The following is a 17,795-nucleotide window of genomic DNA, read 5'->3' as shown; positions in this document are numbered from 1 at the left end:
GTCACCAGATCAGCTCTGGGTGTGACAAGAAAAGGGGCCTGCTGCCTGTCTAATTGCAGCTGAGCCACCATTGCAGTTCTTTTGCGGTCTCTTCCGAAACCTGGATGGAATCTAATCCCTTTGCTAGGCCAACTAAGATTTCCGGTCTCACTGCAGAGTCTGCATATGATACCTAGCATAGTCAAAGAGCTGTATGAGGGATTCCAAGAGGCCCAGAAGCCTCACAGCCACTCAAACCGAGACGCAGGACCGAGGCCAAAACCATCAGGCTCATAGATCAAATGTCCTGGACTCGTTGCAGTGTAGAGAAAGCCCAATATTGCACTGTATCTAGGATTGTTTCAATAAAAGGAAGACTTTGAGGAGTCAGGTGTGACTTTGGCACGCTGATAGTAAACATCCAATGAGGTCAGGAGAGTTACTGTTATCTAGAGGTAGCCTACAATTGACTGTGGGGAGCCTGCCTTCAACAGCCAGTCGTCGAGATAAGGGAAAACTGTGTTCCAAGACCTCAGATACCCTAGGGGCACTGGTTAGGCTTAGGGGGAGCACGGTAAAGGGGAAATGCTCCTAACCCACCTTCAACCACGAGTCGAGTCTGTAGGACTGCAGGACAGGTACATGAAAGTAGGCAACTAGCAGGCTCAAAGCCATCATCTTGTCACCTGGATCCAAGGCAGACAGAACTTGGACCAGTATGGGCATCTTGAAGAAAATTAGTTTCTTACCTGTAACTGCAGTTCTCTAGTATTGGTATCTATCATAGATTCACAAGATTGAATCATTCCCCGTCATCCAAGTGGGAGTCCCACTGTACCATAGTAAAGCAGAATGTATAAGTATAATAGGCTATAATGGCAATGAAAAGTTGGTTTAATAGCCTATCTATGTTCTTTTTTTAAAAGGACCAAACTTGAACTATAAACAAGCAGGCAACAGCATCCTCTAGAACACTACCAACAGAGGCAGAGTCCCTCGAATTTCAAGCACAAGTGGAAATAAATAATCCCTTTCTGTAAGGGGAGCCTCCTAGGTGAGGAGTGTGGGTCGCACGAGAATCTATGAAAGATACCAATATTGGAGAACTGCAGTTATATGTAAGTAACTCATTTTCTACCCCAGTATTGGATCTTTCATGACTTCACATGCTTGAATCAAAATAGCAAGCAGTTTGGTAGGTAAACATAGCAGTAATAGAAGTATCCTTCAGGGTGGTGCGTTACAGTCGAAAGCACATCTGTATAAATTCATCTATGCAATACTCTGCGTAAATTATCCATATACTAAAACAGAATCATGCAGTATACAACTGTATCCAATACATTAGCAGGGACATATCAATAATCATCTTAAGTTACAGAGGCTCACCTTATTGAAATAAATGTAAAACCACCTATCCTACGGCTTAATCACTTTTCTGAGCCGATTTCAGGCAGTAGTGCTGCGTGACCGTGTGGGTGCTCTTTCACGTCACAGCATGACATATCTTCTCCAGCAGGACGCCTGCAAACAGAGCAGCCGAAGTGGACACTACCCTCGTTGAGTGCGCTTTCGTCCTAGCCAAGAGTGGTTTGCCAGCCTATTTAAGGCAAAATTGAAGGGGAGCCAAAATCCATCTTGCAACTGTTGCTTTGGTAACTGCAGTACCTTGGCGAGACTGTGCATAAGAGACAAGCAGTTGATCCACTTTCCGGATTTGATTAGTGCGATAAAGATAGAATTTAAGACATAGCTTAAAGTCCAGAGTATGGAGAGACCTTTTTGCCAGGGATGCCGGATTTGTGAAAAAGTACGAAGTAGGATAGGTTCATTGAGATGAAACTGCGATGGAACCTTGGGGATAAATTTTGGATTTGTCCTTAGAAGCACATAATTATCAGTGAAATGCAGGAATGATTCCAGAGTCGTGAAAGCGTGACTCTCGCTTACTCTTCCAGTGGACGAGAGAGCCAAGTGTAAAGCGACCTTCCATGTGAGATACTTCAGGTCTGCATTGTGAATGGGTTCGAATGGAAGTTGGAAGAGAACCACATTGAGATGCCATTCTGTGGGAGGACCTCGTACTGAGTGGGTGGGGGAGGGGGGGGGCCCTTCATGAATTGTTTGACTATTCTTGTGGAACACAGAGAAAGAGAATGTGCAGAAGGTGTGTAGCTAGAAATTGCAGCAAGGTGAACTTTAACCCCTTCAGCGCGGCGCGGATTTCCGCGCCACGCTGAAGATTCCGTGCGCGGGCGGGGCCATGACGGAACGGTTCCGTCATAAGCACAGCCCAACCGACGTGCATGACGGAACCGTTCCGTCAAGCGCGTCGAAGGGGTTAACAGACACATGTACCAAACATGATCCGACTAGCGACATGAGGCAAGGCAGAATCTGTTCAGGTGATGCTTCCAAGGGATGCAGGTTATATTGTTGACACTATGAGCAGAAACTCTTCCACTTTGACCTCTAGGTCTTGTTTGTAGATTCACCTCTTGCATTAGACAACATTTCTCTACAGTCTTGAAAGAGATCTACAGCTCGGAACAAATTGAATTCAGGAGCCATGCATGTAATTGGAGAGAGGCTAGTTCCAGATGTAGGGCTTGAAAGTTGCCCCTCGTTAAGAGCATTTGAATTGTCAGGAGGCGAATGGGACTGGAATCAGACATCAGTAGAAGCTTCGTAAACCAATGCTGCCTGGGCCATTTGGGAGCTACTAGAATGAGGCGACAGTGCTCCATCTTCATTTTGTTGAGGATCCTCGGTTTGAGAGAGAAGTGGGGAAAAGCGTATGCATAAATCTCAGACCATCTCATTGAAAGTACATTTCCCCACGACCCTGGGAACAGGTATCGAATAACGCAGAACTGGCATTTGGCATTCTTGTCTGCCACAAAGAAATCCAACGCTGGCTTGCCCCACCGGAATATTTTGTCCAGCTCTGCTTGATGTAGTTCTCACTCGTGGCACCAGTCTCTGTCGAGCATGTCTGCTAAGGCGCCGTTTACGCCTGACACATGCTAGGCTTTCAGCGATATCTTACGGGTTGTAAGCAATTTCCAAAGTTCTTGGGCTTCCTGAGATAGCGTTAGTGACATTGTAGTCCCAGGTTTGTTGATATAATACATACTGGTCGTTTTGCCCGTGTGGACCAGCACGTATGCTCCTGCTATTTGTAGAAGAAAAGCCTGGAGGATAGGAGATATTGCCTTTAGTTTCAAGCGATTGACATGCATCGTCTTTTGAATTATTGACCACTTTCCTTGTAGCTGTAGGTCTTGTAAGTGGCCGCCCCAGTCCTCTAAGGACACATGGGTGGTGATGATGAAGTTGGGTAGTGAAGTCAAGAACGTGAGGCCTTGTGAAAAGTGAGAAATCCGAAACCACCACACTAACATCTTTACCATCCTTGGGGTGATGTTTATCAAGTCATCGAATAATCCCTCTGATGGATCCATTGTGCTTGTAGCTCCTCCTGCAGTGGCCTCACATTGAGCCATGCCAGTGGAACCAGATTGATTGCAGGTGAGAACCTGCCCAGTAATGACTTCTACAGACACACTGAAAAGGAAATTCTTTTGGAAATATTTAGTGCGGAGTTTATTAGTCTCAGCTGTCTGTCTTGGGAGAGAAAGGATTTGTTTTGCTTTGTATCCAGATTGGCTCCAAGAAACGTTATCGTTTGACTTGGGATAGGTGAGGATTCTGGATAATTCAGTGAGGGTTGGTCTGTGAAACAGTGGGAGGCAAGCGTTGGTATGTCTGGAAACTTACTGTAGTGTTGAGGCTTATAGCAGTCAGTAGTCTAGGTAGGGGAATACTTAACCTTCTTTTCTGAGTATGGCTACTACCGGGGCGAGACATTTGGTGAATATGCATGAAGCGGACTGGAGGCCAAATGGAAGGACTTGGAACTTGTAATGGGTACCGGCTACGGTGAAGCAGAGATATTTGCGGTGCTTGGGATATATGGGAATGTGAAAATACATATCTTGTAGGTCCAGATAGGTCATGTAGTCTCGGACAGAGTAATCATACGGATGGATTGTTTGCGTAAGAGCTTTCGAATATTTAGGATGGGTCGCCATTCCCCTCTTTTCTTTTGCATAAGTAAAAAACAGGCATAGAATCCCATGCCTCTCTGTGAGTAAGGGACCTTTTCTATCGCACTCTTGGCCAACATTATTAGCGTTTCTTTTGTTACTAAGTAAAGACGAGGTGGGTGCGCTCCCTTTGGAGGGTTGTTTGATGGCCTCTTTACAAACTCCAGGGTATGTTCATAGCTTACTAGATCTAACACCCATCTGTCAGATGTTCTCTATCCATTGAGGGAAGTAGTTGGAAATATTCACACCCACAAGATGGGAAGGAGTGGTTGTAGGGGGTACCTGGTCTAGGACACTGCTTGTGACCTGCAACCCAACCCAGTGGGGGTTGCTTCCAGCGCAGGCTTTGTTTTTTTATAGACCGCCGAAGGTGGGTGACTAAGCCCGAGGTTGGTAGGAGGATCTGTAATGGGATTGCTGGTACTGATGACTGTTGATAAGCTCTTCTGTAATTAAAGAAACCTCGTCAACGAGCCCCCTAAAAGGGCAACTTCTTAAATTGAAAGCTGCATAGAGACCTAACTGCATCTGTGTCAGTTTTTATTGCAAGAAGAACATCATCTTTGTGCTTCCCAAATAGCTTCTCTCAGTCACAGGCCACGTCCAATATTTTCAATTGTACCGCTGGTTGGAGTGATCAGACCGCTGCTCCGGTTAATTGGCAAAAGCCTGTGGAGGCGATGTCCATCACGCAGTCTATATCTCCAAGGACGTGCAGGCCCCTTCCTGTAAAATCTTTCTCGCTTTCGCTTTCCTGTCCTCAGGTACCTTATCAAGGAGGTTGCTGACATCGGACCACTTCGGTCGAGCAGAACGCCCTAGGATAGCCAGCGAGTTGGATGCTCAAACTGTGATGGCAGACATTAGGAGGAACCTCTTCCCTAAATTGTCCAAGTGCCTGCCTTTCTTGTCTGGTGATGCATAGATGGGGCGTAAGGGTTTTCGGATCACCTTTGCATTGCTTGTGCGATCACAGAAAGAGGTTTGGGGTGACCTGTAAGGCAAGCTGGGGAATCCTCAGTAGCATTAATTTGTCCATGCAGCGTGGTACCACAGTTACTGTAGCATCATTTTTCATTACTTGAATCCCCTTCTTTCAGATATAGTCAATGATGGGGATGGCTCTTATTGACTTCCTTGCTTGTTCTTTAAAGTCGTAGAGAAAACAGTCTGACAGTTTAATAGAGGTTGTGAGATGAAAACATATTGCAGCCTGATCCACTAGGTTATGAAAACCGCCTATGTCCTCTGAGGGAGAATCTGAAGGATGTAGCGGTGGAGGCGATGGAGTGGGGGACAAGGTAGTCGTCCCACTCATCACGTAGGGGGGTTGGTGTTCATGGAGCTCGCCTTCCTCCCTTTCATCCTCAGAAGATGTTGGATCATCTCTTGGTGGTGCCGCTATATATTTGATGCAGGTATCACCCTAGGCGTTATCAGTTGTGGAATGCGCCTTGGCATAGCTGGAGGCGCAGGTTGAGGTGGTACTATTGGCTGCTCCTGGTGAGGGTCAGGAAACCTCCTCCTGCAATCCTGTAGCTTGGCCTGCAGATCTTGAACCAGGGACATGGGCATCTGCACTTCTTCATACCTGGGCTTCGGATGAGGTTGGTATTGATGAAGTTCACAATGCTTCTTGGGAGGAGTATAATACTGGTGGTACAAACATTTGCCCTATTCGTCCTCACCATCCTCCTTTTATTTGACAAGGAGTTCTGATGGGCTGTGCACTGCCCCAAAAGATTTGTCGTCGTCCAATTCCTCTATATCTAAGAGCTGACTTGCTATTAGAGATGAGATCTTACTAGGGGATGTCTACTCCGGTTTAAGAGCAGTTTTTATTTTTGTAATTGTTATCTTCTTTGACAATGTCGTCGACCATGTGGTCATGAAGATTCATTTTCAGCATGGACTTTAGAATTCTGATGTCGCAGTGGTCATCGACAGTATCTCCATCGATGGTGCTGTTGTTGACAGGGTCTTTATCGATGGTGTCGTCGGTGCATTCGTTGGCGGTGGCTTTGATGAGGACAATACTCTTATCGACTAAATGGGCACTTCGGCGGCTGTAGAAGTCGTCTTCGTCAACGATGGTCTGGTGGATGAGACTGTGATGACCGTCGTCGACACGGTCATCGATGGTGACACGCCGTCCTGCGAAGGGGTAAAACGCAGTCGGGGATTACAATGGAAATAGGTTACTGAACAAAAGTAGTTCCACACAGTTTAAAACTCTCCATTCTGTGGAAATGGCGCCTCAGCTTGACACCTGTCTGATCGAAAAAATGATGGTGGCATGATTCAAGTTTTTTCTTCAAAACCCTACACTTATGCCTTGGATTACTGTTTGAACTGTGAATTGCCTTTAGCTGGGCGGATTTGCCCCAAAACTTTGAAAAACTTTGAGATACTAGAGATACCCCCCTAAATAGTCACAGACTTCCAAATATGTAAATGGGTAGTCCTGATGAAGGTGGGTCAAAAATATAAATCCCCCTGAAACGTGCGTTGACCCGTTGTTTTGAAATCTCAACTTACAAAACAAAAACAGCCATTTTTGAAGTTTCCTCTCCGTTGTAACCATCGGTGTATGTAATTGTGGTTGGGAAGGTTTTGTATGAGATGTGAATGAGAAAGTGTGCTGCTGTGTGTAAGGGAGAGTGGTTTTGTGTGGTTGGTTTGTGTTAGGGGACTTATTAAGATATGCATCAGATAATGTCTCAAAATGATTGTACAGTTCTTAATTTGTTTTATTTTGAAAAAAGAAAAATTTGATGCATTAAAATGTGTAAGATATGTGTATGTTGAATTAATGATCAACATTTGGATGTACAAAAATGTTTTTCACTTTATATAATAAAGTGAGAAGAAATTCTAATTTAAAAAAAATACAAAAATAAGAGAAAGACTGGTATGTTAATTTCTTTGATTCATATGTAATAAGTTCAGTTGTGGTTAGCCCATAGAGCTTTTATAAGCCTACATAGAAGTAACACACGTCTAATGGGAGTTAGCCTTGTATTCAGTCGATGGTGAAGTCGTCATTGACAGGGTTCTGAGAGGATGTGTACTCCTTGAAGTCACTGGTTCTGAGGAAGAAGAACGCAGCCATTCCCCAGTTTTTATAGATGAGAGTACTGGGCTGTGAGGAGGCCTCTTCTGTGGAGATGAATTTTCTTTCCTCCTTTTTCAGAAGGTCTTTATCATGAAGTTTTGAGGCCTTCCTGCTCTCCTCAGATGTCCCTTGGTCAGAAGATCTTGACCTTTTGTGGGCTTTCACAGATGAATCACTGTATTCCTCAGAAGTGGTGGATTTCTGAGTTTTGGGCTTCTGTAGCCACAGAAGTAGTCTCCCCTCTATGTCACTTAAGGTCTTAGATGAAAGTGTGAAATATTTTGCACTCCTTTACCTGATTTTGAGGGCAGAAGCAATAAAGACTGTCCTTATGTGGATCATTCACATGTAGCCTTTTCTTTCCACAGGCATTGCAGGATCTGAAGAGGCCTTTCTTACAAATAACCGACATAGTAACTGTAGATACATCTGAAAACTCTAAAGAAAAACCGAGTAGAGCTCTTGGAGAATCCCTCCACACGAAATGCGGTAGAAAATCAGAGGGACTCAGACTCTGTTGGGAGTGTTCTAGAGGGTGTTGTCGCCTGATTGGTTATAGTTCAAGTTTGGTACGGTTTTAAAAAGGACATAGATAGGCTATTAAACTGACTTTAATTGCCATAATGGCCTATTATACTGATACATACAGCTTTACTTTGGGACGATCGGGAACGATTAAAAAATGTGAATCTATGAAAGTTCCAATACTGAATAATTTGTCCTTCTGCAGGAAGGAGAGATCTAAGAAGGGACATAAATAGGCAGGAGTAACATTACTAAGGTCAAACTAAAGTTGCTTGGAGCAGGAAATTGTAAAGTGTAATGCCCCTGACCCCAAAAAGACCAGGGGAGGCGGCCCCTGGCATGTTGCATGGGAGTCGGCCCCTGGCAGTGTAAGGACGTCAATCCTCTGAACTGTTGAGGGTACTGTCTTGCGGGGGTGGGGTGGAAAAGCCCCTGGAACATATAATGGCCAGACTTTATTTAAAGAGTTCCAACGTTGAATTGGCCTCCTAGCCAAACAGGTGTGTTCCTGCAAACAAAGTAAATTAAAAAGCCTGCACATCACATGAGAAGCCTGTAGACCTCATCTAGGCAGGACACTGAAGCACCACGCTAGTGCCACCTCATCTGCCCAACCAGTAATAATAATAATAATCCACATTTGTAAAGCGTGAGCAATCACCCGTAAGGGTCTCTAGGCGCTGGGGGCCGTCAGGAAGATTAAGCAAGCTATTGCCCAGAGTCACATTGTGCTGGGCTAATCTGCTGCCGGCGCCGGGGATCGAACCGTGATCCCCAGATTCCGGAGTCAGTCGCCCTGGCCGCGGCACCACACCTCTAGTGTCCATCCCAGACTGGATAAGATACTTTGCAGCATCCTGACCATCCTGGTTGGCCTGAAATTCTTCACGGTCTGCGGGCAAGATCTTGCCAACCATGTCCAATAAAGCATGGCTATATTGCCGTAGTAAACACTGGTGTCTGGCAACCTGCTTGTTCAATGGTGGGCAGGAACAAGGCTTAGACCAGGTGCCCATAGGTGTGTCAGTCAGGGCTTTGTTTAATGGAAGCAGGGGTTTGGATGAAGTCTGTCCAGGTTGCAAATAACTCCGCTGCTGGTCTCATTACTACGGCAGAGGAAGCACTCTCTATCATTCATGGACTACAGGGAGCACACAACCATTGTAAGGGGAAATGTCCAACACACTGGCCTTCTGCAGTCCATGTAAAAATGGTCATCATCATAGTATTGAGGAAAATAATCCCCCGCAACTCAAATGTCCTCTCCAAAGGCTGCGTTGCTCCGATCAAAGTCTTACCTGAAAATGAGGAAAAGGCATGGTTCTGTCTGAATCAGATTGGACTGGGGCCTGGTTCATTTATATGGCTTTGGAACAAGACGTGGGTTTGGGCGGAGATGATTTTGGCTCAGAGGCAGATATGAATGGGGTCTGCCTCAGGAGCTGGCAACATCGGTGCCAGTAGAGATGCCAAAAGGACTGGCATGTATTTTGGTGCTGGATTGGAAAGTCTGCTTCAATGTCCGAGTGGAACCCAAAGAGGGTTCTGGAGGTACAGACTGCACTGGGGAAAGACTCGGCAGTGGTAACCTGACAGCGGATCCCTGGGTCGTAAAGGGATGTTAGAGGGAGCTGGAAGACTGCTACAAATTCGCAACATGGCCTCTCAAAAGGCCTTCATCTGTTGCAATGTCACCCAGAAATGTGGCGTGCACCAGGAATAGTTGCGGAAATTGCTCCTCAGCAGGGGAACGAGACCGTGAGGCACACTGATGTCCTCATCACTTCTGAGTGTAAGAGTAGATGGACAAGGACGAATCCAGTGAAGCATTTTTGTGCCTACGTTTTAACTCACCGGAAGACTTGGATAGCAATGAGTACCTGATGAAGGAACAGCCTCGAGAGCAGGAATAGGTCCACGCCCTCGACTTCAAGCAGGAGTGAGACTTCCGAGACATCTTTTGCTGTTTGGCAGTGCCTGGTTTGCGTTGCAATTCCAGATCACCTTAAGATTCATAAGGGCACACTCTTTGCAGGACTTGGAGATGTGCGCCGAATCCAAACACCAGAGGCACACCTCGTGGGGATCTGTCACACATATTTGCTTGCAACAGTCCCTTCAAAGATGAAACAATGTATTTTTTAGGAGGTGGGGACACAGCTCCATTACACAGTGACAAAAAGCTTTTTTGTAAGAAAAACCTTGTCAACTGACCAGGAAAAATGTAAGAGCAAGCTCTGGATTCACATGAGAAAGTGCGGAAAGAAAAAGACTAACATCAATGCACTGGGGTGGTCCCTGTATGAAGCTCCACCATCACTTCCAGGCCATAACGAAATCAACGCGAAACCACACAGTGCCACACACCAGCCCAGGAAATTGCAGGTTAAAATCTTTCAGATCTAGTCTGGCGGCAGGGGATATTATTATGGTGTGAAATCTAAAGATGAGGAGTCTGTGATTAGAAGTATCCACTAGAAGGCCCGATATATTCTGCATGCTGTAGCTCAGGTCACTTCAGTTGATTCAGCTTAGCTAACAAACATGAAATCGATGAATTCTTAAAGAACAGTCAAATACTGAAGCATTGTGATCATGGGGACATGGACTAATCTAGTACCCTTATCACAATGGACGTTGTCAATGAAGGATCTCTGGCTTATCTGTCTGACCTCCATTTGCAGGTGAAAGGTGTCTTAGGCCCCTACTGCACCTGAATCGAATAAATAATTGATGCTTCCTACCTGAGTCTGCAGATAAACGATCTTCGTGAGCCCATACACATCCGCATGGAGGATTGCTGCCCCTCCTTTTTAACCGTTCCAGTCTTCAAATCCAATATTCGGCCTAGAAAACCAGTGGGGTTGGGAGGGAAACCTAGTAAAAGTTACTTTTGAGAATGCATGATGGAAAAGGCAGGAAATAGCAGCAACCACACACTGTAGGTATGACAAAGAAATCCCACATCGCAGATAATAAACATCACATTAAAAACAAAAAGCATGATGAGAAACTCATGAAATTAAGCAAAGGCTTGAGAAGATCAATACCTCCAATACTTACGTTTATGACTCGGGTGAAAAGAATTATCCAGCACCTCCCACCATGAAACCAAAGAGAACAACATTTTGAGGACATGTTTTGAGGATTAATGGAGTCCAAAGGAGGTGGCCGGGAATGTATCACTGTAGGTCACAAAATGAATATAAGCATCCATCATAAAAAATATGTATTAACTTCTAGGAGACTGGTAATTATACTGAGACTAGGTGGGTTGCCATCAATTAGGGAGAGAAGCTCAAAACACTTAAGGGGTCCTAATCCTCACTCAAATCTAGGTTTGCCTCCATTAGCTATTCATTTCCTGGCTTCTACATTCAGCTTTTTTAAATACCTTGTTAACTGCGGATGTAATCACAGACATAAATGGTGTGAATTTAGGGTCTATTTAGTTTACTTTTTTCACACTAAATTCTGAACATTAAACTACAACCTAGACCATAATAGGCAAAATATGCTTTTTAAATAACACTTAAGTGCAGGTTTTTTAGAGCGTGATGAGAGGAAGAAACGTGATTTAAGTGAGAAGTGTAAAGATGACAAAATAGGGAAGAAACAATTTTTTATTTTAACGAATTTTGTAACTTTTGGGTTTTAAGAGTACACCGCTTTTTCAGTGTGGTCCACAGACCGCTTTACCGGTCTCATGTAATAAACAACAAATGCATACATTTATACATACAAACAGAGGAGCTTTGGATCAGCCCTCTTCACCCACGGGTCTGTTGAACCATCATTCCTGTTTTGTTTCCACCGACCCCTGCATACAACATGAGGCAATGGGTCAGCCCATATCAGCCATGGACTCTCTTGCACTGGGATCATGTGTACATTCACCTAAAATGAAGTGCACTTCAGCGCCAGGACTAGTATGCCAATGCCTTATTTTGCCAACAGTTTTTTCCTTCCATTCTTTAACCCTTTTTTTATTCATCCTTGCGTATTCATCCAATACGTCTTCAATTACAGTATTTCCAAGTCAACAGTGCCTTATATTGGCATAACTAAGAAACATTTTCCTGCCATGTGCATTAAAACTAAAAAAGGTTTCTATAGCTGCTCCAAGTAAACCTGCCTGCCATGGAACACCCTCACTCTTATATTAAAATTATATGTGGTGGTTAATTATTTTATTGTTTAGTCAGAGGCATGTTTTTTCTGCTTCTCTTATTTTTTGTGGGAGATGCTTGCAATATATCCATATAAAAAAATAACCTTTGCACCACCTTCCCAAGGCCAGACCTATTTGCTTCGCCTGTTCTTGCTATTTGCATAGATTATTTGGCTGGTAGGTTATTGTTACTTGGAGCAGCCCAGTCACAGCCAAAGTAACCATGTTCTAGACAGGCACCGGTGACAACCTCTTCGAAAAAGTTTGGAATGTGCGTGCACCAGCTGCTGTGCAATCCCAGCATCTGTGCTGCGCCCGTTGAAAAAGCCAACGGCCACCACTGCAATGCTTGTTAAAGGGCAGCAAAGAAGAGGTCACGCAAACATTGCACGCTCTTCCTTCGGCCAATTGCCAAAGGTTCTCATCCCAGACACGAGCTGCAAGCAAGGGATGTGGGCATGTTAATATTAAATAGGGTAAAGGAACACCCACCTTTTCACACAGCGACCAAGAACGCGACGGTGCTCGGCTTTACCTCACGCTGAGAGCAAACTAGAACACAGTAGGTCTCCAACCTAAACAGCACGCACCCAGCAGATGGACCCACCCTCCACTATTAGTATTGAGTATCCCCTGGACTCTCCTGCAGAATGACTAGCCAGGCCCAGAATTGCCCCTCTCTTCTGCCCATTACTTGTCCGAGACACCAGCCCCTATTTCTCCTCCCCGCCCGCTTGCCAATAAGGGCATTATGTGATGAAGACAACTTCCTCCCTAGAGTCATTTTGTACCAATGCCGGCTTCTAGGCTGTAGGCTTCAGGTGAGACGTTGGCCTATTCTGTGCCATTCTACATAGTCTATATCGACTCCTTAGATTAACAAAAGTAACAGGCAGGGTACGCTTTACATCTACAGCACAAGGGGATCTACTGAAGAGGGTCCAGTGAACAAAGACGTTTCGCAGACTCTGCTTACCCTCACACCACCAAGAAATTCAGGACATGATAGTGAAGAGAGGAAGGTTAGTAGCATTGAATCAGTCACAGGAAACGTCTTCAGTACGGATAGTGGTGCTAAAAAAAGTCCATGAGGCACAGGTTATAATTGGACAAAGCCCAGAAGTCCTCTGAATTCTCACCCTTAACACAGGCAAGTCAAGTGATGCACGGCTGTGGCACACGTGCATGTGGACGCCTTGGGCACTCTTGAACCACTGACATTTCTTATGGGGAGGGAACCATGATCAGACCCTTATCTAGATCCTCTAGTCTAGAGGCATTCATAGAAAGACAAAGGATACACAACCATTAAATTCCAAAAGGCATCTTGGGGATACAAAAATGTGGTCTGGGCACTGGGTGGCAAATACAACGTTCCCGCAACCACATTCGATTTCAAATGTAGGTCTTACAATATTCTGTTACTTGTAATTAACATGTTTTATTCATATAGTGGTCACAAAACAATGCGTGAACTGTTTACAAAACGGCAAAATAAACCCGGAGGCAGTGACACAATATTTTTAGACATTTTGTGTGAAAATGTTGCTGGATGTGATCAGAAGAGCCTCTGACTGGAAATCAGACAAAAAGTCCTGAGACTCAGGCTGTGTCCTAATCCTCTGGTGGAAAGTTCTTGAAGGTGTGCACCCAAATCTTAAAGAGAGGCCTCTGCAGTCTTTAGGTAAGTGAATACCTGCGGATGGAAATAGTCCTGCACTTATGTTGTTTTAGTCAATCCACCATAGTAGAGATTACTTGACTGGATCTGAAATGTGTACGTTGTCCCCGAGGAAGCCTCGCGACAGTATCCTCTGCACATCTCATTCTTTTTGCAGAGGTGCCCTATAAAGGTGGCACTTGAGGATTAATGTATGTTTGAGGACAATATCCCTAAGAGGGACCAGTAGGTACCCCCTGATATTTGTTTAATTTGCCAAAAATTCTGGAAGTGTTTTGCAGGCAGTGGAAGTGCTCATCCAAAGGATACGCCTTACATTCTCTCATGTATAGAAGTGCACCCAGAAAATGAATCCTGGAGAGAATCTTGCAGAGTTAAGTTAGGCCTTGCTTGCAAAAGAACAGCATGGCAATGGAAATGGGATCTACTCTCTCCGACCATGACCTCCCTTTTATAAGCCTTTTATGTAGGATACGGGAAGACCTTGTAGCCTTTACATCTTAAGAGTGGAGTCACCAGATCTATGCACTTCGTAAAAATGCAGTAAGTGGATTTGAGCCTAAATGGTAGAACTAAATTGGTAATGGCTTTCAAGCTACTTGCAATCAAAGGTAATTTTGATGTTTGGGATGAATGGGTTACTGAAAGTATGTCTCTCGCAAATTCAGAGCTGCCTATGGTCACCCACTTGTAATAGCAAAACGATGTCTGAACAACTGCTTTCGGAGGGATTTGTTTAAGCATTGTAATTCTAATATTGGTTCCTATTCTGCAAAACCTATACTTAGCAGTAAGAACCCTGAATTAAAAACTTTGTTTCGGAGGGATTTTGGGATGGGTGCCACATATAATTAGGAGGATCTCTGCCTGAAGTTGCTCCAGTTGGGGATGGGTCCAAAGCCGTTTTGTTGATGAAGTCGAAGATGCGTCCCCATTGGGCTAAACCCAAAACCAAACTCCCCTTTCTGAAGTGATGCATTTCCATACCTGTATATAGGCAGTAATCTTCCAGACAACATTGTTTCATTGCCTTCTGAAATCCTGGGACTAGCATTGCCTGCCACCACACTTCTTATGCTAAGAGAGATAGAAATGTGACTGATGTCTTGAGACTGACATACTTGATGGATAATTGGAATGCCTGTATTATGGCTGATGAGCTGCTTGCTGTTATTATCTGGATGATAGTGTCTGGAGAACGTTAAGGGACCTTATTGTTTCAGTGTCCATCTGGATATGTTAAAGAGCTTCGTCAACACTGCATCATGACAGAGACGCTCTGTGAGAAGTTGGCCTGGCATATGCGGTCTACTAGTTATAGGGAACACCTTGCACCAGTCCAATTCGACTCTTATGGTGATAGGTTAAAGACAACCTTTAAAGAAAGCTATCCTAGTGGTAGCTGTGGAGAGCAGCCTTCAGGATAAGTCTTGAAGGAGTGTTAAGCTTATAGTTTTACCATAGATAACCTCTTGAATAACCAAATGAAAGAGTAGTCCACACAGGTATATATATAAAATATATGTATTTATTCGAAGAACAATCCCACTAGTCTCTTTATGAGGCTAGAGGTAAAGATACAATTCAAACAAGCATTGATAGTTACAATAAATAGCACTGGAATCATAGGGCCCCAGGGGGGGACCAAACCATATATCAAAAAAGTGGTATAAGAACCACGACAATTCTACAGACAATGCCTAGGGCATTTAGGGTCGCTGGCCCCTTGTGAAACCACCCAAGGTAGTGAGGAAGGGGACCCACGGGAGATGCGTGCAGTGGCTAAAGCTACTGTCGGGATCTCTATTAAAGTCTATGGAGAATGTTGCGGTTGAATTTTACAAGATTAAAAACACTTCTAGCAGGAGTTCAAGTTCAATACTTTAGAGTTAAGCTTTTGATGGGCCCACACCCACAAGAGTACCGAGGTACCACTGTTACCTGCCCCAGGGAAGCCGGGTGCATAGGTCGTTTTCGATGTCGGGTCGCGGGTTGATTTTCAATGGCAAAACGTGAAGAACTGCTGCTAGCAAGAAGCGTCCTCGATGTCGTGAAGAATGAAAATGTAGGTCTTGAAGAGAAGGACTTGAAAGCAGAGGGACAGAGTCTGGGTCACGGCACAGTGACCAAGGGGCTCAGGAGAAGGGGCCCTTCAATGTCGGGTGCTTCCAGGTGGAAGAGGTGTAGCTTGGATCGTCAGCCACGGGATCCAGGAGGCCTCAAGGAAGGCTAGCTTCTGGAGGGCGACTGTCCCACGAAGGATGAGGGTCGCTGCGGTGTTAGTGTCCGGATTGGATCCACTAAGCCTTGGCAACCGCAACCCACGCAAGAAACACAAAACTGCTACTGGTGCAGACCCACGAGGTCTGAGCGAGGTCTCCAGCGAGGAGACTGAAGAGCAGGCCTGGAGCAATCAGTGGAACTCTTGGAATCGAAGATTGACCTCCACTAGGGCCCACCAGTCGAGAGACAAGGGACCGCGGGAGGCAGCAATTTGGAGAGTGTAAAGATGCGCCCACGGGTCGCCGGAGTGGGCTAGGGCGTCGATATTTGGCACAGATGATGCTGAGAGGTTGGCTCAATAATGGGCCAAAGCACAACTTTCCCACTCGTCGGGGTAGGGTGCTGTGCAAGAGGTGGCCGGTGTCCTGGGGTATTGGGGATCTCGGCACCCAAGGGGTCCACGGTGCTGAGCTTTGCTGTGCACACTCACTGGCCTCTGGGATGCTTGGAAACCCACCTCAAGGTAGGAAAGTCGTCGATGTCCGTAGGAGCAGCGAGGTTCCAACCGGGTCACTTGCAGTGTTTCAGGTGCCTGCCAAGCAGGGGGGTAACTCCTTTACCCCAAGGGAGATTTCTTCCTTTAGCTGTGCGGCAGCAAGTCGAAGTTCAAGTCTGTGAAGTCCAAGAATAATCTGAGGCTCTGGGGACCCTGTATTCACCTTTATCCAAAGATTAGGGGAGTGTCCAGATCAGAGCCCACCAATGAGAGTTCAGGCGGGAAAGGGTGGCTATACCCTCTCCCCTTTGTGTGGTTTCCCGCCTGGGCAGGGAACAGGGTGCCCCTGAACCGGTTTGAGGCGGTGTATGCAGAAGTAGGCACTGGAGAAGCCTACGTGCAAGTCTGAAAGACATCCTATGGTGCACCCACCCAGTTCCAATCCACATATTCTGTCTGGGGAGGTGGGAGCACCTCCCTGCAACAAGATCCCTATTGTCCAGCTGCCGTGGCTGGAGTTCTGCCCAGCAACAGGCAGCCAGAGTCGTGTGGGTGGAGGGTAGCATCCATTTTGTGCTACGTGTGCACTTTTAAATTGGTGTCTAAATTCTGCTGCTTTTCCCATATCGCCCCTCTAGCATGGGGGAATCATGCCCTCACTCCCATGGCTGGATTGGGGGCATGGTTCCTACATGTTTGACACCAAACACGATATGGTTCTGTGTAGCCATTCTCAAGTTATCACGCTATCACGATTACTTATAATGCGGTTAAGAGTATATGGTATGGCTGCACTACAAACAACCCAGCAATAGTTTTACGAAGATTGCAGAGGGGCCCTACTCAGGTAGGGGTTCCCCCTCACACATATCTCAGCACCCTGCCTTGTAGGATTAGCAAGGCCTGCCTTTGGGGTGACCTATGAGGGTATATGTGTTGTATTAAGTGGGATACAGGGTACCTATATCCCTGTAAGGGGTGCAAGCACCACCTTACCCAGACTACAGTATTGGTCTGGTGGTGTCAGTTTGTAATGCTGTCCCAGGGGTGGCACAATAAGTGCTGCAGCCCCTGGTAGGCCTCTGAGGGACCCATGCCCTGGGTACCGAGGGTACCATCTACAAGGGGCTGATAGGGTGTCCTCAGTATCCAATTGGGATGTACCTAGGGTACTCACATCAGTTTAGAGAGGAAGCAGATAGGCTGGGGTCCTGGATAGCAGGATCCCCGCCAGACTAGTCAAAAACCATTCAAATACCAGGCAAAAAGTTGGGGGCAACCATATAGTCATATTCCACCTTCCTACACACTCCATCACAGAATAAGTCAAGGATATGGTCTTGTAACTCAGGTTGAAATTAGGTGCATCTGAGCAAACCCTGTCGTCGTAACACAACAGCTCAAGCCAGCTGACGAAAAAGCATGTTGCATACATCCTTAACAGAGGCAATGATAGCCATAAATACTCTTTGTGAAGTATATCTGTGGCCTCT

At 45.6% G+C, this 17,795-nt stretch overlaps 1 protein-coding gene across 7 annotated transcripts in view; it reads right to left on the bottom strand.

Annotated features, from left to right (window-relative positions):
* The window catches only part of ARNT2 (aryl hydrocarbon receptor nuclear translocator 2), an 803,119-nt gene that overhangs the window by 541,471 nt on the left and 243,853 nt on the right, over positions 1-17,795 (bottom strand). For 4 of the 7 annotated variants that reach the window (XM_085644710.1, XM_085644711.1, XM_085644715.1 and 1 more), the window contains one exon: positions 10,476-10,608. In XM_085644710.1, the coding sequence (XP_085500836.1) occupies positions 10,476-10,608 (133 nt within the window). The remainder of the gene's footprint in view (positions 1-10,475; positions 10,609-17,795) is intronic. The other 3 variants (XM_085644712.1, XM_085644713.1, XM_085644716.1) reach the window with 1 other exon arrangement.

Source organism: Triturus cristatus, chromosome 3_1 (genome assembly GCF_964204655.1).
Source record: "Triturus cristatus chromosome 3_1, aTriCri1.1, whole genome shotgun sequence".
Classification (NCBI taxonomy): domain Eukaryota; kingdom Metazoa; phylum Chordata; class Amphibia; order Caudata; family Salamandridae; genus Triturus; species Triturus cristatus.
Note: the sequence above shows the minus strand (reverse complement) of the source record. Positions and strands in the feature narration are given on the sequence as shown.